Here is a 25,131-nt window from a genome sequence, read left to right as displayed (position 1 = left end):
TGAGGGCACCTGGTTGGGAAAGGCTTGTTTAGAGTATATCATGAGGAGAAAGTAGGTCAATTTAGTTCCTGCATCAGAAAACAAAATAATTTTTTTTAAAAAACCAACCTTCTGGTTAGATGAAATTTCCAATGCAAGTTTATTTTATTAAATTCATGTCCAGTCTTCCCTCCCAATGGAGCCCAGTTCATGTCCCCTCTATCATGCTTTTGCAGTATCTTGTGCTGTTTAATATTCCTTATGAAGCACAGTGGATAATACCAATTATTCCTACTTGTGCTCCTTCTGTAATTATCTCCCACAGAGGATGAACAGAGAGAGAAATCCATGTCCCACCACACAGTCCAGCAGCTGATTATAGAAAAAGAGCAAGCATTATCAGATCTGAACTCTGTGGAAAAATCACTGGCAGATCTCTTTAGAAGATATGAAAAAATGAAAGAGGTTCTGGAAGGATTTAGGAAGGTAAGTCACTGTGAAGAAATACTTGTAGACTTGTGCCTCAGCCTGAATGTCCACATGCAACTAAGGTGTACAGATAGAGAGGTGTGTTACACCCAGAGGCGTTCTTTTTAACTGACAGCCTGATTTTCATCCCTGTTTTGTGTGCAAATCACAATTCCTCCATGGAAATGACTGGAGGTGGACTTGAGAGTGCCATTCAAAGCTGTGGAGTTTGATCACAAAGGTCCAGCAAAATAATTCTTGCCCTCCTATTAACTCTCCTTTTTCTTTTCACTTAAGAATGAAGAAGTATTAAAGAAATGCGCACAAGAGTATTTATCACGAGTAAAAAAAGAAGAGCAGCGATACCAAGCCCTCAAAATTCATGCAGAGGAAAAGCTGGACAGGTATTTTAGTAGTGGGTGAAAGGAGTTCCTGGTCTGTCAACCAAAAGCTTCTGTCTAATTCTCTAACCCAGTGGTAGGAATATCCAACCCGTAGGCCAGTTTTGGCCTGACATTGATCCCAAATTGATCCACAACGCCTCTCTCTCCCCTCCCGCCCCACCCAGCTATCATATGTGCTGCCAGGTGTGGGGCAGGTGGAGATGCAGCTAGATTGATTGTACTGCTGAGTTCCCTGTGGGGAACTGGATCCCACAGCCACTCGTGGCAGAAAGCGGGACTTGAAGCCACTACCCAACAGCTGGTAGGAAGCTCTTTGCAAGCCCTACATGGTGGTTTAAAGTTCCGACCATCATCACCTGATGTCATTGTGATGTCAACTGATTGGCAACCTTTGCTCATCTGTCACAGTTGACTCATGAACTGTAGAGGAGATAAGAATCTGGCCTGCTGGCCTGAACAGGTTCCCTTTCCCTGCTCTAGGCTCAGCTCATTTTCATATATGTGCCTCTTTTGTATTATTTATTCTGCAAGTCATAATGAGTGGAGGAGGTCCATATATATCGCTGAGTCCCTGTGATTCCTGCTCTGCCTTCTGTTCCATCTTCAGCTGCTGAGGTTTCACTAGGCATTGTCTCCATGATTAGAAGGACCATTTTCACAGCAAAAAAAAATAAAAAAAATCCCTTTTTTCAAATTGTGCAAACTCAGTTCTGCATTCAGTGGCAAGTTTTGTACTTGGATCACAGCCCTGTTTTATTATAAATTTCAGATTGACTCATGATTGTGTTATGAGTCACAACGATGCAAATTCCAGCTCCCTCCATTATAAACATTGTGCGTGAAATGTTGTCATGTTTAAGTAGCTCTCAAGTGTGACTTTTCCAAGGGCAAGCGGGCACATGGACCCACTAGTATGCCTCCATGTGTCAATGTTGTGACTGTATACAAAAAGCAAGGCAAACCCTCCTTGGCCTGCACTCTTAATGAGCTGTGTTTTCACAGAGCCAATGCTGAAATTGCACAAGTCCGTGGCAAGGCTCAACAAGAACAAGCAGCTTACCAAGCCAGTCTCCGTAAAGAGCAGCTGAAGGTGGATGCATTGGAAAGAACACTGGAACAAAAGGTAAACTCCCTGTGAATTGTCTTATAAAGCTGCTGCTAGAGGGTGTATTATGTTTTGTATCTATGCATCTGGAGTTAGATGTGGTACTTACTTGCCCAAACAAATTAAGAACAGGAGAATTCCGACTGAGTAACTCTTTCTGATGTCACAATTCATGATCCAGTAGTTAATGTGTTTGTTGTCCAGCTTGAGTTTTCTAACTGGAGCCGGGATTTGACCATTGTGAATTATGGGATGGTGTATTCAACACAGAGACCTAGCTGGAACTCACAGTTCACCGGATCAAAGGGCACCATGTTAAGTTTATCACCATTGTCCATGGAATCTCTTATGTACCAGATATGGGTCGTATGTACCGTATAGGCTGGCATCACATAATACAAGAAGTCACCTTTGAATGTCAAGTTAATATATCTGGAAGAATTCTGCTTTCCTATTGTAAGTGATATACCTATTACATGAACTGCACATGGTGACCATAACAATTGGATTACATATATAGTATATGTGGGGTGTAAATAATACATTATTATTATTATTATTATTATTATTATTATTATTATAGATATAGTATGTAAAGCAACTATTTTAAAATCCTTTTTAAAAATCCAAATGGGCTCTGCATAGATCCCGTTATTTAGAGGCAGAGCTGCACAAAATTAATCACTGACTTTAAAACTGTAGAGATCTACTTTTGCAGACTGATAAAGCTGCAGGCTGCGTTTTGAGCTTGGACACCTTGAACAGACTTGCACCTTTAAGTAAAGATTCTGTCATAAAAGGATACCAAAAGCATGAATGAGCCAAATTTATGCTTGTTGGACCTAATTCAGTTGTTGTTTTTTACAAAAAGCCCAAGATCCACTAACCAGAGCTAAATGCAAAAGATACATAGTTAGAATTAAATGTGCTTTGAACACATTCTGACCCTAGACATTTGTTTACAAGACCAAAACTGGAACTCACAGTCCTTTCCCACAAAAGTCCACTTTCTTCATTTTGGCAGCCATATAAAAAGTGCCATTTTGCAGTTGCTAAACAATTGGGAGTCAGAAATCTTCTGCAAATCTTCCAGAGATATACCTTTTGCCCACTAAAGTCCCTTTGGAGGCATTGGTACAGCAGCAGCTGCTACTGTTTCAGTGTTGGAAAGGTTGCGTCTTGACATCATGACAAATGCATGGTGCCCTTCTGAGAGCCAGTGTGGTGTAGTGGTTAAGAGCGGTAGACTCGTAATCTGGGGAACCGGGTTCACGTCTCCACTCCTCCACATGCAGCTGCTGGGTGACCTTGGGCTAGTCACACTTCTTTGAAGTCTCTCAGCCCCACTCACCTCACAGAGTGTTTGTTGTGGGGGAGGAAGGGAAAGGAGAATGTTAGCCGCTTTGAGACTCCTTCGGGTAGTGATAAAGCGGGATATCAAATCCAAACTCTTCTTCTTCTTCTTCTTCCATGCTTAGACTATGCTCCCAGTGCCACCAACTTCTCCACTGGTGCAGTGACTACTCAAAATATAAATAAAGCTTTGCACTAACAAATGTTTCCTTGCTTTGTTGTGTGTTCATTTTCAGAACAAAGAAATAGAAGAATTGACAAAGATTTGCGATGAACTGATTGCCAAAATGGGGAAAAGCTAACTTTTAACCAAAATTCTGGATTTCAACCTTGAGTGCAATATGACCATTGGCACACTGATGTCCACACATTGATGTGAACAGGATCTATTTTCACTTTTTTGTATGCACTACTGTATTTTTCTTTCTTAATAATGATTGATTTGATTGTATGCAGTACTAAGAAGACTATCAGATTCCTTGCTATTGTTTGCAATTTTTCCCGTAGAATAATTCATAGCAAGTTGATCTCAAAAAGTTCCTGTATCAGGGAGATTTGTCAGATTCTTTAATAAATTGCAGTTGCTCATCCTAGCCTTTTCCCTTTGTACATGAGTTCCCATGTTGGATGTCTTTTTTTTTTGGATTTAATATAAATGTGTGTTACTTGCATGGGGACTCTTGCCTTAAGGAATGTACATTTTATCTGCATTTGCTGATTTGTAAAATAAAAATAAAACTTGAAAAACGAAGGGGATTGTCCTATCAAGTCATTATTATCAATGAATTTTCATATCCAACTTGGTAATAGGTGCGTCTTTATTCCACTACTTGCGTGTGTGCTTTAAATGGAATTCTAGATCCCTGATGGAGGGGGTGCCTGAGACTCGGGTTTTTTCTTTTCTTCCAAAAGAAGCAGCACTAATCCCCAGAGGCTAAGTAGTAAATATATTTAGGGGTTTAATCATTGATCTGGTGACTAGCACTGTTCATTGATCTTGCTTATCTTGCCTTTAAGGCTTCTGCAGTGGCATTTTCACAGGTAACTTGAAACTTGCCAGAATTACCACCTGTGTATCTTTGATATCATCACCACTTTGATTCGCAAGTGAAGCTACTTTTGATGTCAGGCCACCTCCATCCTCTGTGGGAAAGGATACAGCGGTGGGAGAACAAGAGAGAGCTTGGGTTACAGCCAATAAAATTGTCCTGTCACTGGCCCCTGCATCTTCACCAGAGGGTTGGGAGAACCCTCAAAACACATTTGGGGTAGGGCGTGGTTTGCAGGGAGAGAAAGTCCCAGTGTGCAGGCAGGGATGACTTCATTGAATAGAAGCAACTGTGTGTATGTTAAGTGAGTGGGATTATGTGTGTGGGTCTGGCCCCACAGAATAATGCAGCCCTCAATCTGAAAAAGTCTTCTCCACTTCCAGTTTAATCTGAAAGACAAATCTCCATCTATCCACCCATGAGTAATATGAAAACGGATATCAAATAGTTTATGTTCATGAGGTTTGCTTCAATTAAATATAATTATAGACTTATCTGATGTTGTGGCAGATAAAACATTTTCTTATAGATGATGATTAAAATTTATTTCCTGAGAAAGTTGTAGAGAACAATTACATCTGGTTTGAAGGACAACTGGGAAGAACTAGATAAGTAGCATTCTGCACACCTCTTTATCCTCGACATCATCCTCTATAGAGGATTAACTATGCTGAATAAGCACTAGAGCTTTAATGACAAACAGTTTGCTTTGTCTAATGATACATTTCTTGGCTCTCCATGATGAAGCCATTTGCCAGCTTGGTCCTTCTCAGTTTGCTTTTCACCATCCAAAGTAAGTCATTTTGCTCTATTTGTTCTCTCTACTTTATGGTACCTGGCACATTTAGCATTTCTTCATTTCAGGTGCATTATTTTGTTGGTTCCAGTGCTTTTCTTCTAGAAAAGAAAGGTGCTGGTAGACGTTACAGTAAGTGCCACACTTTTCACCAGTGCTTTTCAACTAGAATAAGGGTGCTGGTACTGATTGTTTCCATGAATGGCGATTTGCTAATACTAGGGAATACTTTTTGCATAGCTTTATGATGCAATAGTTACAGTAATGGCCAGCTCTTTGATGTACATTTAATTGGTGCCTGCTAGAACATCTTTGGGAATGAATCAGTTTTTAGTTGGGTTAAGTTATCTTCCAAATGCTTATGGCTGATTAACATCCTATATCCTTTTAAATGTGTTTGTGGGAGTGGGGAGTTATTGTTTTGTTCTTGTTCTTGTTTATGTTTTTATTGCATATTTTATGCTATGAACCGCTCTGAGATCTTCGGATGAAGGACAGTTTACAAACTTAATAAATGAAAAATAAATAAATAAAAATAAGCATTAAATTTTCACAGTGTTGTTCCTGTTGCTCATCTGCTACAACAGAAGAACAACCCCCTCTGAGTGAAGCTCGGAAGCCATTCGTGTTGGGAATGTGTCTCTTTAGATGCTGAATATCTATTTTTTAAAATCATCATTGGAATTCAGATTTACAAACACAAGAGAGGGAAAGTAGTACAGTATCTTGCTGAAACTGAAATTTACAGGATTTGGAATTCGTAATTTCTCTTCTTTTCCTGGTTGGCATTATAATGTGAATAGTAAAAGTTGCATGTTACCATTTCAAAGTTTCTTGCAAGATCTCACTTTTATTAGGAGGCATAGTGGACATCACACTTCTCAAATATATCAACTCTGTTAAGTGTGGGGTAAATAGAAACAAGCCCAAGATGTTTCTGAATTGATCTGCTTCTTCACACGAATTAAAAACCCCATACAATGACTTCTCACGAGATTCTCCATTATTCTTTGGCAATGTTTGTGTGAAATATAAGTCATATTGCCCTTTTATTTGAAGCTGAGATGAGAGCAGATTTTCCATAGTTCTTTGCATATAAGGCTTTCATCTGTTTTTAATTGATGACAGGCGAAGCACTGCAATGCTATACGTGTGTAGGTACAAGCGATGATGAATGTAACAGACAAGGTACTGAGCAATGTCCAGGGAACTCTGATGCCTGCGCAATCATAAGAGGACAGTCAAGTAAGTGGTTGTATAATGGTAATAATCAAAACTGTTTCTGGTTAATTCCAAGCAATGGAAACTTCTGAGAATTTTGCTAGCCAGAGAGGTGCAATGGGAGAGAGGCCATAACACAAAGAAAGCAGAATCCATTTGCCTTTTATCTTTCACATTATTGATAAATTACATTTTGGTCCACTTTTGTACTGAACTTTCAAATATCCATAAATACAGCATTTAAAATCCTTAATTCTGAAGGGTAGTTTAATCCAGATAATTTAAATTTATGGGAATGTTGTCTGTATTCTGTCATTTTCCCTTATCTTGTTAAATACTGTACTCTGAATTAACTGAGTAAATTTCATGCCATCAGAAGTCTTAACTAGATTTTCTACTATAAGGAGACAAAAGATAAATGTGCTATAGTTGAAGGTCTGTATTTCCTGTGGGTTTTAGCAGGTATTACACAGACGGTAATATATCAAGTTACTTGAGATCTTAACTGATTTACCTGAAGATTAATATATCAAGTTACTTTGATGTTAACTAATTAATTTGAAGATCTCAATCAATATTGACAAGATACCGAGATATGGTATGAGAGCATAGAATATATACAAAAGTCTCAGTAATATAGTTGAAATAATCACAAGCACATTTCAAAAGCTTCCTAAGGAACTGGAGCTAGCCTTTCAATAAACATCTTGCCCAAATGATGTCCCTCTCAGCTGTTCCACTGGAGAAGAGGAGAAGCCTGCAGGAGCTCTGCATACCCAAAGTCAGGGAAGTTCAGATGCGGGAACTTAAAACTGTAGTTTCTGTCTAATATACCTTTAAACTCATGAACTTGGCTAGTAATATCTATCTTTAAAAGGTCCTTGATAAGCACTTCAACAATTGAGTTACTTTGTTTCAAGTTATGACAAATTAAGGTAAGTATTTGCTTTATTTTCATGTTTCTTTCCTGATTATAATACCAACCTTTTGAACTATCGGAACATTCGTTTATTGCCTCTTGAATTTACTCTTAAAGTGCAGTTTCCCACTTACATATCAGCATTTCCTAAACAATGAGTTTCCACAGACAAGACACTTGACTTTAGGGGAGGTTTGAGTTCTCTATCTGATCTATCTTCTCTGAAGCCCAAAAAACATTTCCATCACATGTTCATAATATCATATTAGCAAGCAGTATTAACAATACAAACAATACAACCAAGGTTGCTTTCTCTTAAGCTCCTTAAAGTTCTCTCCTCTTCTGGAGATGAAAATAAAGCAGGTGAACTAGTATTTTGTCATTGTCACCTTTTATCAATATTTCTGTGAGATAAAAGGCAGCAATGAAGCAAAGATTAATAATAAACTATTTAGGCTTCAAGCCTAGAGTAGGAACAAGCAGAAACTTGGGATTAGATTTAGAATATCAGTCTATGTTTTTCTAACATCCATAACAATTTTTTTCTGGATGGCAACTAACTAAAGGGAAGTCTTAGCACTTCTAATAGACATGTAAATTTGTAGCTACACTTCTCGACTGACAAATAAAATAAAATGTGTTTTATAAAGCCATAACAAATCATATTGTTCCTTAAAATGGCAATGCTTTCACCTAGGATAAGCAGTTTGAAGATGTGAGACTAGATGTTCCGATTCAAGGTAATAAGATAAAGAAGCAGTTAAGCATGGATGGTGTAATATGTTCTGGATTTGTCTCTGACTCTATTCTAGGTGGCATTATGAAGTCATGTTCGTATAGGTCATTCTGTGAGCGAGCGCGGAGGGAAGGTTCACGGGCACCCGGAGTGAGCGTTCACTGCTGCTATTCAAATAATTGCAATGCCAAAGGCCTGGGCTCAAGACATATTCCCTCCACCGGCTACTTCTCTTTACTTCTTTCTGCTCTCTTGTGGCACATCTTTTTTTAACCCGGAATGGAATTTGAACAGGAACGGAAGATGGAAAGGAAGCTATTCAACAAGAGCTGCAATACTGTATTTGAAAGACTGGGATCAGGAAACCCAAATGAGCACTCCTATGACCATAGAACATTACATTAAAAAAAAATTATCAACGGCAGTTAAAGATGTTGGTTGGAGCGGAGGGCACAGAAAAGCAGACATAAACCCTGAAACAGTTTGGTCTCAATCCTATGTACAGCATTTTCAGTCATTGAGTATTTCAAGGCTATTGTTTTAACCAGCTTGGTTTCAACCATATTGTTGGTTTTAATATGATTCTATATTGGGATAATGCTAGAGCAGGTTTGGGGAGACCGGCAAATGGCATTGTACCTATGATGCTAAGTAACATAAACTTGTAATATTAAGCAGAAGAAGCACAACATTAGCACAGGATTAATAATGGTTAATGTGACAGTTTTATGTTTTTAATCATGAAGGTGAACCACTTTGGGAAAGCTTGACCATAAATGTAATATAAAAATACTGAAAATAGATAATCTGGTTAGAAGAGTTGGTTCTGTCCATAAGAAACACCCATGAGCTGAATCAATGTGTAAACTGGGCTGATAAGCCCAATCTTTCACCAACATTATGTGCACCATCATTCCCCTCCTCCTCACTTGTTGTTAATTCAACATGTGAGTATTTCTCATGAACTGGGCTTTATTTGGCAATTAATCCCACAAACAAGCAAAACATAGCTGCCAACAGCAGCCTTGTAATGTTGTATGTGAAGCTTTACAATCTGACAATGGTGAAGAGCCTCTGTGTGACTGTTACCCAGCAATGTCATGAAATTTGCTTATGGAACAATAGAGCTTAGCAATCCTCCTCCAGGAACTCTTTCTCAAGGAACTCTCCTAACAGGAACTCTTTGTGATGAATGGTTTATTGGAGAAGAAATAAACAATCAAAACGATTTGAAAAGATACCTAAAGCCTGATTTTATAGAGTTAGTTGAGTAGCTTTGGTACCATTCTGCATTTTTCACAGCAGACTATTGGAAAATCAAGTCCTTAAAATGGCCTTGTGGCATTGGATGGATATTAGGAAAACATGACGGGCAAAGGGAGTACAGCTTTATCTAGGATGATCCCTAGGGTAGAAACTGCAAATCCAGATTAAGCAATGACACAGTTTCTGGTCACTAGGCTTCTTAGGTTGTATTCCTATACCTACCAACCTGGGAGTAAGTCTTATTAAATCCAATAGGATTTGCTTCTGAGTAGACATTAAGAACATAAGAAGAGCCTGTTGAATCAGGCCAATGGCCCACCTAGTCCAGCCTCCTGTTCTCACAGCAACCAACCAGATGCCTGACTAAAGCACAAGATCACTCTCCCCTCCCTGCTAGGGAAGATCTAGCTCTATGTATAGAGTTGTGCTTGCGAACAGACCTACCAGTTACCTTGAGTGCCCCTATGTTTAGCCCACAGCTATTTATTATTAAAGCCTTTGATTGTTGACTCCTTTTGACATGGTTTCATTGTGTTGTGTGTATTGGCCGCCATGCTTCCCTTTGGGTAGAGTTCTACATAAAGGCACATCTGTACTGAAGCGTTAACTTCATGCCTATGTATATTGTTGTTTATGGTGGAAATAAATGTGTTCTCTATATAGAAATGCAATGTAGCTGTACAGTTTCTGACCTAGAAATGCTAATAATTGCATGGATTCTGCTATCTAGAGTACTCCTAAACCAAACTGCCCTGGAGACCTAACCCTCCTAGTGATAATGTATTTTCTAATTTTATTTACACAAATATTTATAGACCACCCACAGATATAAGATATCAAGGCAAGGTGCAACAGAATATGCAGTTCAACAGAACATAAAAAACTCATTAAAATGACAGACTCATATTTAAAAATTTAATGAACTGAGGAGACCTGTCAGCCTAAGAGATGCCTAGAAATTTTAGGATGCTTGCCGAATCTCTGATGGAAGAGTATCAGAGTTGTTTGGCTAAGAAAGATCCCAACCTCCACCACCCAACCTCAGATTCTTAGAAGGTGCCCTTTCCAGTGCAAAATGAAGGAACCTTCCAGAGGAAGGTGGTCTTCTGTTGCCTCAGTTGAGCCTCCACAGTACAAGGCAAAATTCCTGTGAAAATTGGCTTATCTTGGGCCACTCAGATAGCAGTCATTGGTCAATGTAATAGGTTGCTGGGAACAGTAGCCAATTTGACTAGAGCTGGTACTCCAAGGTGATGAACTTGTTCCAACAAAGGTCAGAGCTAGAAGGGACTGAATTCTCTCTGTAAGAAGTGCCCCATGCTCTGAAATAGGTACTCTGGCAAGTAGAACTAGGAGACTCTGGTCCCTGGGGCAGACATCAAAGGAGGCTTGGCTGGCTGCTTGGATGCACATGCTTACTGGGTCTAGGATTGTCAGGGACATGCCCAGCAGAGAGGAATCTCCAGAGGAAGAGGAATTGGCTGCACCTGAGTCTCCAAGAAGTAGGAGGCGGAGCAAGCAATTAGAGCAGAGGCGGGCCAGCAGGAGGCTGGGGAGGACGTGGCATATATCTAGCCTTGGGAGGGATCAGAAGCCAGTTGAGTCAACTGACTCCGACAGCAAAGGATGAGTTGTGGAAGCTTGGACTGCTGTAAGCATGTTATTGAGAAATAAACTTCAGCTACTTAAACTGCCAGCGTTCCGTGTCTTGTGTGGGAGAAGTGCTAAACCTGACAAGGATTTAAGTGGGGAGATGCCACACTGTCCTGAACCCCTGGTCCACCTGGCAGCAAGTCAGTATGTCATGTCCCCAGTTCAGGGTCAATCCACATGCCCAAAGTCCTACAGATATCCTGATGCATCCAAGCTGAGTTCCGTCAACATGGACAGTTGAGTAGACACAGCACCTCAGCTCTGCTGCCCTTTTATACTTTGCATGCTGATTGCAGCACCTGGGCTTCATGAGACCTGTGACCCTCACCTGTTCTGAGCCTACTCCAGCTGAGGAATCACACACCTTCTCCCAGAGCTAGCGAGCCCCACTTGGCCAGCTAGGGAGCTGGGCTGAGGGACCTTGCCTGTCTCAGCCTCCTGGAGTGCCCTGCCCGCTGCTCCCTACACCTCAGAGCCCACCTTGTTCATGGAGACAGGAGGACCCCTCTGGATCTGGTGATGGGTCCTGTTGTTCTGGTTCCTGTGTACTGTCTCCCACCCCCTCCATCATCCCATGAGTACTTCCTACATCAACTTTTCCTTCCCCAATCTCCAGCTTGCCCCAGTGTGTCCCAGTCCCGGCTACACCGTTTGCTGGGATTGTCTTCCTCCTCCCCTGCCAGTTCATGACAATATACTTCCCTCTGAAAGGTATTTATTCGCAGACACTTTCCCCTAGTTTTGATCCAGAAATGAAGATATCCTAGGGCCATATTGTGATGCCACAGTCATAATGAGATGACATAACAGTATTCTGTATGTATGCAGACATCGCCACTTGTTGCTGCTTTTGAGGGCCTGAAGTCATGCTTTTTATAGGAGAAAGGTGGAGGGGATATGAGAAGGAATTTATAAGCCTTCTTTCAGCAGCCCCTAATCATCTCTCACTGAGTCTTGACAGGAATCCAGAGCAGCATTCCTGAACATGGCCACAAAAATGGCTCGCTACAAGCGTCTCCATGGGAAAGCCCGACATTCCCTGGAATTGCTTCAGCTAACTTCTTTTGTTCCTGAAACACCTGCTTTAGATAATAAAGAACACCTGTAAGTAGTGGTTAGCATTTTGAGAGATGTATCTGCAGTGCTTTTTTTCTGGGGGTCCTCAAAGGTATGCGGTACTGGCGCCTTCTTTTCTAAAAGAAAAGCACTGGTTAAAAGTGTGGCGCTTACTGTAAAAACTTCATGGTGAGTACTGGCACCTATTTTTTCTAGAAGGAAAGCGCTGCGTATTTATAATGGGTGGTACTACTGAATGGTGAAGGGAAAGAGCTAACGAGACCTCTTTTGCTTCTAGATTCCATTACATGTGATGCATACTAGAAGGGATGGGCTGTGTTCTAAGAGGAAGTGGGGCAACAGCATGTCATTGGCTACTGCTGTTTACTCAGATTACGATTATTTTATTTTACTAGATTTATTAGTCGCTAGTTACCATGGTCTCCAACTGTCATATTTTTTTATTTAAAAAAATACAGTGGTGCCCCGCTAGACGAATGCCTCACTAGACGAAAAACTCGCTAGACGAAGGCATTCGTCTAGCGGAAGGCTGCCCCGCTAGACGAAAAAGTCTATGGGGCTGCCTCGCAAGACGAAAAAATTTTGTCTTTTTTTTTCGTTTTGCGGAGCGCGGCTGTCATTGCCGCTCCGCAAGACAAAAAACCCGCTAGACGAAAATTTTCGCAGAACGAATTATTTTCGTCTAGCGGGGCACCACTGTAGATTACACCAATAAAAATTCATATAAAACATTGGCATTCTCATACAAACACCTACAATTCACGCCTATAGAAAACAATATTACCATTGCCATAAAAGCCATAGGAAGTTTTGGCAGCACACCAGGAGTTACCCCTACCAAAAACTAAGATAAACTGCAAGTTGGTAAAAGAAAAGGAAGGGAAATGGTGGCTTAGTTTTTTCTATATACACATGAAAGAAAAGAATCAGACTCCTCCTTGAAAAAGGGACAATGTGACATTAGGAACATTTTAGTTTTGTCTTTGTGCTCTTCCTGAATGCATACAAAATTGATGCTGTCTTTTTCACCTCCAGTTACCTGCTGTCAGCTCCCTATGTGTCTCTGGGAGGACTCTCGCCAAATGAGAAGGAGATAGCTAAGGTAGGTGTGTGGGTGCTTTGGATGACTAAGACTTCGAGAGCAGAATAAAGCTGCTGGCTAGCCAATCTAAGCTACTGGTTTAACTTACTTTACAGGTCTGTGTATTGTAAAATCTATGGACTTTGGCTCACAACTCTAATGAAACAACACAGATAATCGTAGTCTTGCAAGAGTATACTACAGACAATACTTAGGGTTCATCATCACCTCCCAGGTTCTTTGCCGGGCTGGCCCAAGACATTTTGCTGCATGAGGCAGAGTGGCAAATGGTGCCACATCCTTCTTCCAAGTCACAGCGCAGAGCCAGCCATGTTATTACAATGTTTAAGGCAGAGAATCCCACAATGTTCTCTGCCCCCAGTTCCATTCCCACCAGTAGCATAGCATCTCTTCCTCCCACCAGTAGCATAGCATCTCTTCCTCCCCTATGTTCATTTGAGATTTTCCTGACATGCCTTTGGCCTCCTCCACTGCTTCCTTCAGGTTCCTGTTTCTCAATCCACGGCCTCCTTCCCACTTGTCACTGTGTGATTGTGCTTCTCATCTTTCCTTCCACTCAGCTGCTTACAGCCTCTGCTGATCTGAAGTCCTCTATGAAGTTTGAACTGGTCTTTCAGTTCCTCTCACACCGACTGTTGTGTGGGGTAATCATATTTTATACATGACCTTTCACCTTTAGAAACGAGAATGTTTATTAACATTCTGCAACTTCACAAAAAAGTCAGTCCATTGGTGGGCTGACATAAACACAGACTGCATATGGGAGATACAGTGCTAACATTTGAAGAGATGCCAGGTTAAAATTCCCGGAGAAAACCCCCAATTGATAGCCATTTCGGCTGATTGATCAAAATCTGGCAGTTTGAGGAGTGCATTGCATGGTGAGTTATTTTATTTTTTGAGGGGTGGGGGATGTTGAAATGGCAACACCACAAGGACAATAAATTATGCTGCAGCAGATAAAAAGATGGACTGAAGACAGGTTTGTGACACTTCTTGTCCCCATCCCAAATTTCCATCAAAAAATCCATGTAGAACTTCACCAGCTCAATGGTGGGTGGATGAGTTATTTGTGGGCCTTCTCTGTTTGATTTTAAAAGAAAGAAAGAGACCAATATAATATTAATTCTACAAAGCAGAGGTGTGCTTGTTGATATCACCTGGGAAATTGTGCAAGTCCCGTTGAAACTCTTTTAGCTCTCTTCAAAACTCTTCCACTCTGAGGGAAAATTCTCAAATTGCTTTGGGCAATATTTTGGTGTCAAATTTAGGTGAAAGGTGTACTTTTTAAAATGATCACTTACTGAAATATAGGCAGCAACTTCATTTGATACCTCTTTCAGCTGTGTGGGCTCGCAGCGCCTGGATACTACTAGTAATTCATCTCATTCTTCCTATTCCTATCTTCTCCTTCAAGCCCAAATGAAGGTGATTATTTTCTTGACAGTTTGTCGAGGGAGAAAGGAATGTGCAAGAACATAATTATAGCCTTACAGACCAACAGGACTTGATGGCAACATACACACTCACACCATTGAGCTATTTATTCACATTATACTTTTTCTGAGGCGTGGGGAAATTATTACTGCATTTGGATCCCACACTTTCTCAAGATGTCATTCATGGCTCTCTTTCCTCATTTAATCCCCACAACAACGCTGTGAGGCAGGTTAGACTGAGAGGCAGCGACCGGCTCAAGGTCACCGGCTGAGCTTCAGGTATAAGAGTGGGGATTTGAACCCTGGTCTCCTGGGTTCTAAGTCTAACACTCTAACCACTACACCTACCTGTCACTACACCACAGACATTCATGTGTTTGTTTAAGGTTGCAGGACCTTTGAAAAATCGTTCTTTCCGCAAGCAAGCCGGGCTCACCAATCGCTGGCAATTTCCATTCAGCCCAAGTTGTGACCTCCTGGGAATTTCACAAGCGAATAAGGCCACCCGGGTTGGTCTCAATGAGACCTTGATGAGAATGATATCAGGTATGGTCATAGCTGAGAACATTGACTAACTGTTTGATTGGAAACCCTCTCTTTCTGCTTCTGCTGGATGACTGTGAAAGATTTTGAGCTTCTAGGTAAGGTTGAAAATATAGCACTGCTGCCCGTAGAAAAGTAAAAGTAATTCCACAGTATGTCAGTTTCTAGAACCAAGATTGTTTTAAAACTATTATTCTACAAGTCTGTAGCATTAATCTCTTGAACGGTCTGATTGGAATTAGCACTTCCAAACTCTTCCACTAGAGAGCAATTATGCATCTGGAAGAACTTGACTGAACAAGCCCTGTATCTTTAAGTGTACAAGTGTAAAAAGAAGCACATTTTATTATTCTAGTTACAGGTAGGTAGCCGTGTTGGTCTGCCATAGTCAAAACAAAATAACATTTTTTTAAAAAAAAATTCCTTCCAGTAGCACCTTAGAGACCAACTAAGTTTGTTCTTGGTATGAGCTTTCGTGTGAAGTGTGCATGCACATGAAAGCTCATACCAAGAACAAACTTAGTTGGTCTCTAAGGTGCTACTGGAAGGAATTTTTATTATTATTTTTTATTATTCTGTTAATCATCTCTCTCTCTCTCTCTCTCTCTCTCTCTCTCTCTCTCTCTCTCTCTCTTAATTGATATACATTGAAGTCTACTGTTTCTGAAAATTAAGCCAATTATTTTTATGTATTCACCTACCCAGACAGACACATATTCTATATGTATGTGTGTACACATAAATTATATGTATTTGGGTGAGGTTCAGATTTTGACATCTTATCCCCAGATCCATTTTGGATTGTGCCCAAATCCTCTGTAATTTGCAGAAATATGAAATTCCACTATTGCTGCTATGACATTCTCTGGAGTCTGAAGCCTTCTTTGCTGCCTGTCTTTGACCTGGAAGGCATTCTCCACAATTCTTTGCATGCTGCGTTGAGCATGTATTGCAGCTCTCACTAGAACATCCCGTCCCTGCAGTTGCATTCCTTAGAAGCCTCTCTGTCATCACCCTAATTTGTGTGAAATGTGGAGCAGGCAGGGAGGCCCTGGGAGTCTCATCTACTCAGGACACAATTCCTGGTCCAGAACAAATACCAGGGACTGGGATTGGAGGGAAGGTTCCACCTAACGCGATAGGTCATGTTGAAGAAACTAGCCAGGAAAGACTCAAAGGCTGAATACACACCAAACCTTTATTCACATTCAAAATGCATTGTCCCTCCAAATAATAATAATAATAATAATAATAATAATAATAATAATAATAATAATTCATTATTTATACCCAGCCCAACTGGCTGGGTTTCCCCAGCCACTCTGGGTGGCTCCCAACAGAATATTAAGAACACGATAAAACATCAAACATTAAAAACTTACCTAAACAGGGCTGCCTTCAGCTGTCTTCTAAAAGTCAGATACCTGTAGTTTATTTCCTTGACATCTGATAATGACACCATGTGATTGGCAAATCACTGCCCCTGCCCACCTGTCCGATTTGGCTTGACCAGTACTAATAAAAAGCCCCTGGAACCAAAAAGATTCCCCGCCCCTTTTATAAAGCATTGCCTATTCATTCAGGATCACATCTCACCACATACCAGCTTCATCCCTAAGCGCTTTTGCGTGGCTATAATGTGCTCGTGAACTATGATAATGCCTCTTGCTTGGCTTGGCTTCAACATGGCGATTCTTGTAGAGTGTGAGATGGTCCTGGTATAAATACAGTTAAGTTCAACCTCTTGCTTGCCTGGATGAAGAGGTGGGTGGGTGAGGGATGGATGGGTGTATTTAGACATCTCTGACCTTTTTGTGTGTGGAATGTAGCTTACTGCACAAAAGTAAGTCATAGCTGTTGCTCCACCTCAACTTGCAACCACTTTTTGTATCTGGTCCTGCCACTGAGTGGCATGTGGCCTTTGGAAAGTTCCTGGTGTGGGAGTGCAGCCCTTGAGCTGAAAGAGATTCCCTTCCTCTGATGTGCACTTACATGTTAGATTGCTCTAGGATATCTAAAGATGGAAATGTCAAATATAGAAATATTATATATCTTACTATATAATAAAATTGTAAGGAGTTCGGTGGACACATGAGCTGCACCTTGATGACAGAAGAGCAGGCAGGCAGCCCAAGCAGGCAGGCAGGCCCTTCCAACTCAACAATCCTATGATAGATTCCTAAACTCCAAGCATATCAAGCAGTTGCTTTACCTTTCCTTTTTTATATGTTAAATTTTAGTATCAATGGGTGACATCCTATGATATTTGCTTACCTGCACAACAGAAATCCACTTGTGCAACAGGACTTCCCTTTATTTTTTCTTTGCCCAAGTCCAGCCCTGCACCCTGTTCCCAAGCAGATTTTTGGGAGTTCTGCAGGGGGGGTAGAATAAGGAGAAGTCTTGTCAGTTGCCTGGGCAATAGGTGCTATAATATGAACCATTTGATACTTTCTTTCCATGGGTAAAAATACGTAGCATTTTTGTTTTGTTTTGTTTCTTTAACCCTCCAGCTGACACCCCCATGTCTCGGAGTGCAGAACGAGAGGACCGGAGGGAAAATGGAGACTTTCAGAATGCATATGATTTGAAGCATTTCCAAAGCTCTCCAAAGCACAAGCATAGACCCAGGTAACTGCCAAATGCCACTGACATAATGAAACTTGGTAAACGGCCTTTAAAGTGGAATTTCCCCATTCTGTCAACCACCTGCATCTCCACTGTAAACAAAGAAATGGTGTGCATGCATGCATGTGTTCTGGAACTTCCCCACCCCCTCCACAGGCCCAGCAGACACCATCCGCCCTGTGGGGAGGAAGAGGAGAGAGAGGAAGGCCAGCTGAGGCAGCACCAGGGGTTGCTCCATTCAACTTTTCCCTCTCCCACTAGTCAGGGTCATCTGCCTTCTGTGGGACTGGTTGTTTTGTTTTGTGAGCGTACGAGTCTTGGTGTATCTGTTGTGTTTCATCAACGTTGTTGGCTGCTTTGAGGACTCAAGTTTAAGAGCAGAATATAAAGCTATTAAATAAATAAATGTCCTGCCCCCCCCACCTGACACAACAGCACCAGCAGGACCAATGAAGAATTATCGAGGGATTGCTGGTGCGAGCACTGATTTGGCTCTGCTGATCTGCCAACTTCTCAATTATCTCCCTTTTCTCCCCACTAGAAAGTGGCAGTGACTCAACTGCCAGGGGGCCATGTTTGTAATGCCTCCCTCTGCTACCTCATCCAGTACATTTCCAACTTTCAGCAACAGTAGCCCAAGTGGTGCCCTTCAGATGTCATGGACTACAATTCCCATCAACCCCAGCCAGCATGGCCAATGGTCAGGGAAAGTGGGAGCTGTAGTCCGCAACATCTGGAAGTCATACCACATTGGTCTTACACTGTTTTTCAGGGGGAAAGAAAACATTGTTCCTTTCAAATTCACTGAAACATGTTGATTAGCTGGCATTTTGTAACCACAGATGCAACCATTTGATATGCATGAAAACGGAACAATTCTAAGTGACTTAAATCTTGGCTTCTTGTTTCTCTTTCTCCATTGAGGGTTTCATCCAAGCACAGAACTCCAAATGAGAGCCTGTTTTCTTACACGCAAAAGATCACAGAAGGCATGGAGGCAGGTGGGTAGCACTGCTTGAGGCCCACAGGCTGCTGGAAGTGGCCTGTCATCTCCACAGAAGCAGCTCCAGTTTCACTATTCTGTCTCTTTCTCTCCCCCTCAGATGTAACTCTGGAGTGCTTGGGCCTCCAATGGGAACTTCATCGCATGTACTTCTTCAAATCTCAGGTCCTCTCACAGCTTCTTGCTGCAGCTGTTCAGAAATGTGACTTACAAATAACAGAAAGCAAGCCCCAAGTCGAAAAAGGTACTGGAAGTCATTCCAGAGATGTGTTTATTCAGCCATTCGAACGATTGAGCCAGACATATAAGTCACATCTTTTTTGTGTGTGTTAGTTTAAAATATTTTTAGGCCGCTTTTCTGGGCAAATGCCTGTCCAAAGTGGCTTCCAATCAGAAAAAAAACAATAAAAAGACAATGACTACAAAAATTTAAAACTGAAAACTACCACTCAGCAGCAACCCCCCTTTTTTGTTAGAAAAACTGAGGTGGAAAGAACATAATTATGCTTATTGTGACTTTCATGACATAAATCCCATACTAGTCTTTCTTCATTTCTCATGCTTTTGGCAGAAACCAGATGTTATAAGCAGCGTCTCTTGAATGGTGGCAAAAGCAAAGAACTCCTCAAACAGAAGCAAACGATGCCTCGAGTCACAATTACATTGGAGGTTAATGATCCAGACGTCACTCGATTTGGTAATCTGTTTTTACCTTCGATGTGGACACTAGCTATAGATACAAACAATATAGGTTGGCCGTTTTCGGTAGGGTTAAGATTTTGCCCTGAAAGGCTACGTGAGGGGCTGAGGATGTAGGTGAGGAGTCTCATTAGGGCACCTGCACTGCCAGGAGTGGCTCAAGATGCCTTTTGCTGACTGACAAGGAGGACAAGATGGCGCCCTGCTCCTTTCCACATTGGCTCTACTGAAAGCTTGACAATTGGTGACAGAACAACACCCCCCCACCAGGCTGGAAAGTAGCAGGCTACTTTAGGGGGTGGGGAAGGTCACAGCTCTGTGGTCCAACAGAGGGGAAAGGACAGGGTTCATGAAAAATGGCTGGCCACTTCTGCCAATACCTAAACTTGTTTGGTATTACACTGCTGTTTACAGTTATATACACTGAACAGCTTGCCTGTTATAGGGGGAGGGGGCAGGCCCACAGGTAATGCTAATTCCATAGCACAGTACCACCATTTCACTGTATGGGAATTCAGATCAGGGGACAGAGGGAACCATTGCTCTGCGCATTTAAGGCTTGATGAATTTACTGACGTCTTTATTTGCATCTCTTGTGAATGAAGCCTTTGCTGTTGCGCTGAAGAATTTATACAACTCTGAACTCCAAGTGAATGAAGAAGATGTTCTGGGAATCCTGGCTAGTGCAGAGGTATTACAGTTCCCTAGCCTGTTCCAGAAGTAAGTAGACATTGGCGTACCATCCTGTCATTGGCTTTAGATGTGGGGACTGGATTGTATAACTGTACAAAACACTGGCCTCCCTCCCTCATGTCTTGGTTCTGTGCAATGCCAGTTTTTGTCAAGCATCTGGTGTTGTGCATCTGGAAGTCATGTACAAAGAAACATTTGCACAGCTCAGCTGTAGGTCTGCCTACTAACGGTACACATAGACAGTTGTTGCTCTGCAGAGCATTATGGCACTAGTTACATTGCACAAATAAATCAGTCGAGCAGGATCTCTGGCCATTATTAGTGACTCTGGTGATGTAACAGTGTTTTGCACCTCTTTGGAGTCCACGTTCAAAGCCAACATTATAGCATTTCTTCATGGCAGAATTTTCTGTGTCTCTTGGCATGACCATCCTAAATTAGGCATTATTAGAGTGAGAGAATGGTAGAAAAATGTCCTCCTGTCACCCGGCAAAAGCACAAGTTGACACCCTTAGCCTGCCAAGAGATGTGGAATGAATCATCAGGGTTGTTGTTTTACTGGAAGAGTCTCTTATATTTTTAAAACTGCCTTTAAAAAAAAAAGGAGTTCTGACTGAGCTTGACATGCAAGTCTTGGCGAAGACCATTTTATCTCAGTAGCTGATGAAATCAACATATTTTTAGGACACAGTCATATTTCTTTTTCATACCCATATAGACATATCAACATAATTTGAGCATAGAATTTTCTTACAATACCCAAACGCATAGCAGACAGGCAAACAACTTTCCAAAATGCATAGCAGGGTAGCTGGAAGTAGGCAGTGTTGCCTAGGAATTACAAGATCATGTACTGAATTTCACAGAATGATTTTTAATTTGGTTTCATTCTTTGTGTGTTTTTATTTATTTGCAAGTCATATTGGTACCAACCCTCAGATTATTTTAAATGTAGGTCACATCCATTTTGGCCTTCTGGGGACAAACATTGCTCTTCATCAAGGGCTTTGCCATATAAATAATTAAATTGTTTGGTGATTTCTTTAAAAGGCCATATAAATACCTGTATTTATTTTAAAATAGTCCTTTCCTACAGCACTACTGTTGGAAAAGATGCTGCTGTTTGAACTGGGTTGGGTTGGGTTGGGTTGGGGGGCAGAACCCAGGTATGGTAGCAATGTTATTGCTGAAGCTTTGCCCTGGAGATTGGTGAATTGCTCTCCTGCTTCTTTTTCTCTATTTCTTCTCCCCTTATGCTCACAACTCTCATTAATAGCCTTTTCTCTCTTCCTGCCCCCCCCCAAGGTGTGTGCAGGTTATGAGAAGAAGCATTTGCCCAGCCAGCGTCTGCAGCTATTATTCTGCAGGCTGCAAGGTGAGCTTTAAACCTGATGGATTTGCATTTAGCTGAGCCTGGTGAATGTTCATGGGCCCACTTGTTGCCGACATTTGAACCTCTGCCATTTTCTAGAGCCCTCTGTGCAGGCTTGGCATTTCTCTGTAGCAACTGGGCTTCTGTTTTCTTGATCTTATTCCCTCAGCCTCTGATTGCCTCTTGGGGCTGCGGGGAGCGGTGTCCAGTCAACTTGCTTCTATGCATGGATTGAACACATGAATGGAAGTTTGATAGGACGCTATCTGCCACATCTACTTGCTTCGACCTCTGACCATGCCCACTGAGAGCCCCATGTTCAGTGTTCATGTAAAGGCAGGCTACGTGTTTGCACTGACTGTGTAGCCACTGAGGACACAATCTCTCTCTCCTCCCTCCCAGGTGTGTGGGGTGTGGATGTCTGAACACCCCTTTAGGGGCGCAGGAAGGAAGTTCTTAAAGAAATGTGGCCTGTCTCCAAGACAGAAGGTGATGATCTTCTGCAGAACAGTGACAGAGGAATACAACTGGGTTAGCCACTGAGTGCAGACTCAGCAGGAAAATAAGAACTTAGGATGAGACTGCTGGATCAGGCCAAAAGCTCACCCATTTCTTCTGGGTGAGCAATCTGTTCTTCTCACAGTGGTCATCCAGATCCCTAGGGAAGCCTCCAAGCAGAACTGGACTGTAACAGCACCCTCTGCACTTGAGATTCCCAGCAAATGGCATTGCCCCTGACAGCAGCAAATCTGTACAATATGTGAATTAATAGTATCCACACTATACATTTTAGGTGTGGACTTAAAATCCACTATTTTTAGTTTCAATCTGCATATGATGTCTCCATTTCCAGTTTCCACCACAAGATGGTCCCAGAGTTCAGAATTTCTTTGACACTTTTCTCCCCTCCCTTGAAATCAGTATCAGCAGCCCACCTTGATCACCGAATGTGAAAGATGGATAGAGGTGAACCTTGTCCCGCAGCTTGGCTCTCAGATTCACCTGCGGAAGCTGCCCCTGGAACTACTGCAGAAAGTGATCAGATCTTCAAGGTCAGAGGGATGTGCAATACCTTGTTCTATAAAAGGAGGTTTTGTGCAGGCAAATCAGAATGAAGGCTTGATAAACAGGTCTGTGGAGGGTTCTGCTCTCTAGGAAGCTACAGGAAGTGGGATTACAAGTCAATTGGGTTCTTTTCATTGATGAAAACAGAGAACAGGAGTTCTGAGGAGGACAAATGGATACAATGCCTTCATAGCAATTCAGTATATATGGGGAATAGATATAGCCCTGCCAATATATATTCTGCAGCACTGCCTTCTGCCAAATACTATATACATCATAGGCATTAGTGTTTTGGGGCTTGATATAATACTATTCATATATTTATATCCCTCTGCCCTTTCAGATTAAAAAAAAATCTATGTGGCTTTCACATTAAAATAATATAATAAAATGCACACATTACAATAATAGTTATAAAACAGCAGATAAAGCAGCATAAAACTTCCTCCCTCCCCCCCCCCCAAAAAAAAATAATCCAGGAGAAATCAAAAGGTCCCCATTCAGCAGTGAAAATATAGCAGCCCATTCATAAAACTGAACCTTCCTGGAGAGGTCATTTTATAGGCTAAGTGCCACTGTGGATAAGCCTCTCTGTGTGTCCTGGCTCTGGATGAGGAAATTGAACTCCCAGTTCTGGAACCCCCATCCAATAGCTTTAATGGATAAAACAGGTTGGGACATAGGCAAGGCACAGGTTACAAGGTGCAGCAGGTACATACGTGGTATAAGCACATGGCTAAGGGCAAGCTAAGAGATTGATCCAACAAGCGACGGGCTCCTTGCACCTTCCTTTTGAAGAGTAGGGCAGGCACAACTCATAGTGCAACAAGTGGTTGGCATCTTGGGACTGGGCAAGCAAATGGGCACTCATCTGAGTGGGCTGGGTCTGCAAGGTTTGTTCGTGTTGGTGTTGGCGTCTCTCTTGTCTTTGGAGATGGAGGTGGAGCTGGCACTGGCTGGGCCTCCAGTTTACTCTCTGTCACCTCCATAGAAAGGGGAGGAAAGGGTTAAACCTCCCATCCACATAAACAGCTGCTGATAGATATAATTGGTTAATGTTTTTGACTGTCCACCATCCAGTCATTTCTTAAGAGGTCTATAAACAGTCATTAGTCTACTCCACCCGAGCAATAAATTGGAGAGGCCCAGGTGCTGTGAACGACTGGTCGCTTTTCAAAATCGCAGATTTGATGGATGCTATTTCCTCATTCATTTTGGTAAGCAGGAATAATCAGGTGCAACCTTTGTTTGGAGAAGGAACTTTTAGTACAGAGGGAACATGCCCATCAGATGAAGGCTATTGACTCTTGCGAGCAAAGGATTTAGCAGACATGACGGTTGGTTTTCTTTGGATTCTGCCACTCCACAAGTTGTTTTTAAAATGAAACCTAATATTGACTTGACCAGAAGTTCTCTTTTTTATGGCCACTGTAATTGCTCTCTTATGAAAACCACTGTCCTAGCGGATGTGTTATGAAGCAGCAACCTAATTCCAGGGAAAGTCTTACTTAACTTGAGCAAAACAGATTGTTTTTACGCCTATGACATGTCACACTGGGAATTTATGCCTGTGACATGTCACATTGGAAGTAAGAGCCTGCCATGTGAATTAGATTTTCTGTGTGTGGCCTAGCTTTGCTAGGGCGTTAAAGGTTTCTCACGTGGATTCAGCAGGTTTCCTCTGATTTGACGGCTGATTTCAGGTATCTTTTGAATCTCCTTTCAATCTTTAGCTCACCTCTGTCCACTGTCTAGTCCTGGCTGGCAGTGGCTGCCCAGTGCAAGGTTTTTTCCCTAATGCTCATTGATGCACTGAAGGAGGCATGATTTTCACGGATAGGAGAAGTGGTGGTGGGGGAGAGGCTTAAATATTTTGTCTTCGCATGTTGCATTCCTGAGAACAATTGTCCCTCTTCACCTTGTGTTTTTTTTTAAAGCACACAATGTGATTGCTAACCACATAATTAACATCACCTAATTAACATTAAGTTCTGAAGTTGAGGCTCCAGTACTTTGGCCACCTCATGAGAAGAGAAGACTCCCTAGAAAAGACCCTGATGTTGGGAAAGATGGAGGGCACAAGGAGAAGGGGACGACAGAGGATGAGATGGTTGGACAGTGTTCTCGAAGCTACTAACATGAGTTTGGCCAAACTGCGAGAGGCAGTGAGGGATAGGCGTGCCTGGCGTGCTCTGGTCCATGGGGTCACGAAGAGTCGGACACGACTGAACGACTGAACAACAACAACAATTAACATTAAAGTAGGGATTCAGGTGGTGCTGTGGGTTAAACCACAGAGCCTAGGGCTTGCTGATCAGAAGGTGGGCAGTTCGAATCCCCGCAACAGGGTGAGCTCCCATTGTTCAGTCCCAGCTCCTGCCCACCTAGCAGTTCAAGATCACGTCAAAGTTCAAGTAGATAAATAGGTACCGCTCCAGCGGGAAGTTAAACGGCATTTCCGTGCGCTGTTCTGGTTCACCAGAAGCAGCTTAGTCATGCTGGCCACATGACCCAGAAGCTGTACGCCGGCTCCCTCGGCCAGTAATGCGAGATGAGCGCCG

The 25,131-nt window shown here is 42.0% G+C and overlaps 2 protein-coding genes across 10 annotated transcripts in view; both read left to right on the top strand.

The window, feature by feature from the left end:
- The window catches only part of TACC2 (transforming acidic coiled-coil containing protein 2), a 161,784-nt gene extending 157,724 nt beyond the window's left edge, over window positions 1–4,060 (top strand). For all 9 annotated transcript variants that reach the window (XM_033149503.1, XM_033149498.1, XM_033149497.1 and 6 more), the window contains 4 exons: window positions 305–465; window positions 745–851; window positions 1,854–1,974; window positions 3,546–4,060. In XM_033149503.1, the coding sequence (XP_033005394.1) occupies window positions 305–465; window positions 745–851; window positions 1,854–1,974; window positions 3,546–3,611 (455 nt within the window). In that variant the 3' untranslated portion in view covers window positions 3,612–4,060. The remainder of the gene's footprint in view (window positions 1–304; window positions 466–744; window positions 852–1,853; window positions 1,975–3,545) is intronic.
- A 7,710-nt stretch (window positions 4,061–11,770) lies between these two features.
- The window catches only part of BTBD16 (BTB domain containing 16), a 29,199-nt gene continuing 15,838 nt past the window's right edge, over window positions 11,771–25,131 (top strand). The window contains exons 1-10 of the mRNA XM_033149494.1: window positions 11,771–12,053; window positions 13,062–13,128; window positions 14,954–15,113; window positions 17,624–17,741; window positions 18,663–18,739; window positions 18,842–18,985; window positions 19,313–19,438; window positions 20,046–20,160; window positions 21,439–21,508; window positions 22,427–22,557. Coding sequence (XP_033005385.1) covers window positions 11,935–12,053; window positions 13,062–13,128; window positions 14,954–15,113; window positions 17,624–17,741; window positions 18,663–18,739; window positions 18,842–18,985; window positions 19,313–19,438; window positions 20,046–20,160; window positions 21,439–21,508; window positions 22,427–22,557 — 1,127 coding nt within the window. The 5' untranslated portion in view covers window positions 11,771–11,934. The remainder of the gene's footprint in view (window positions 12,054–13,061; window positions 13,129–14,953; window positions 15,114–17,623; window positions 17,742–18,662; window positions 18,740–18,841; window positions 18,986–19,312; window positions 19,439–20,045; window positions 20,161–21,438; window positions 21,509–22,426; window positions 22,558–25,131) is intronic.

Source organism: Lacerta agilis, chromosome 5 (assembly GCF_009819535.1).
Source record: "Lacerta agilis isolate rLacAgi1 chromosome 5, rLacAgi1.pri, whole genome shotgun sequence".
Classification (NCBI taxonomy): Eukaryota; Metazoa; Chordata; class Lepidosauria; order Squamata; family Lacertidae; genus Lacerta; species Lacerta agilis.
Note: the sequence above shows the minus strand (reverse complement) of the source record. Positions and strands in the feature narration are given on the sequence as shown.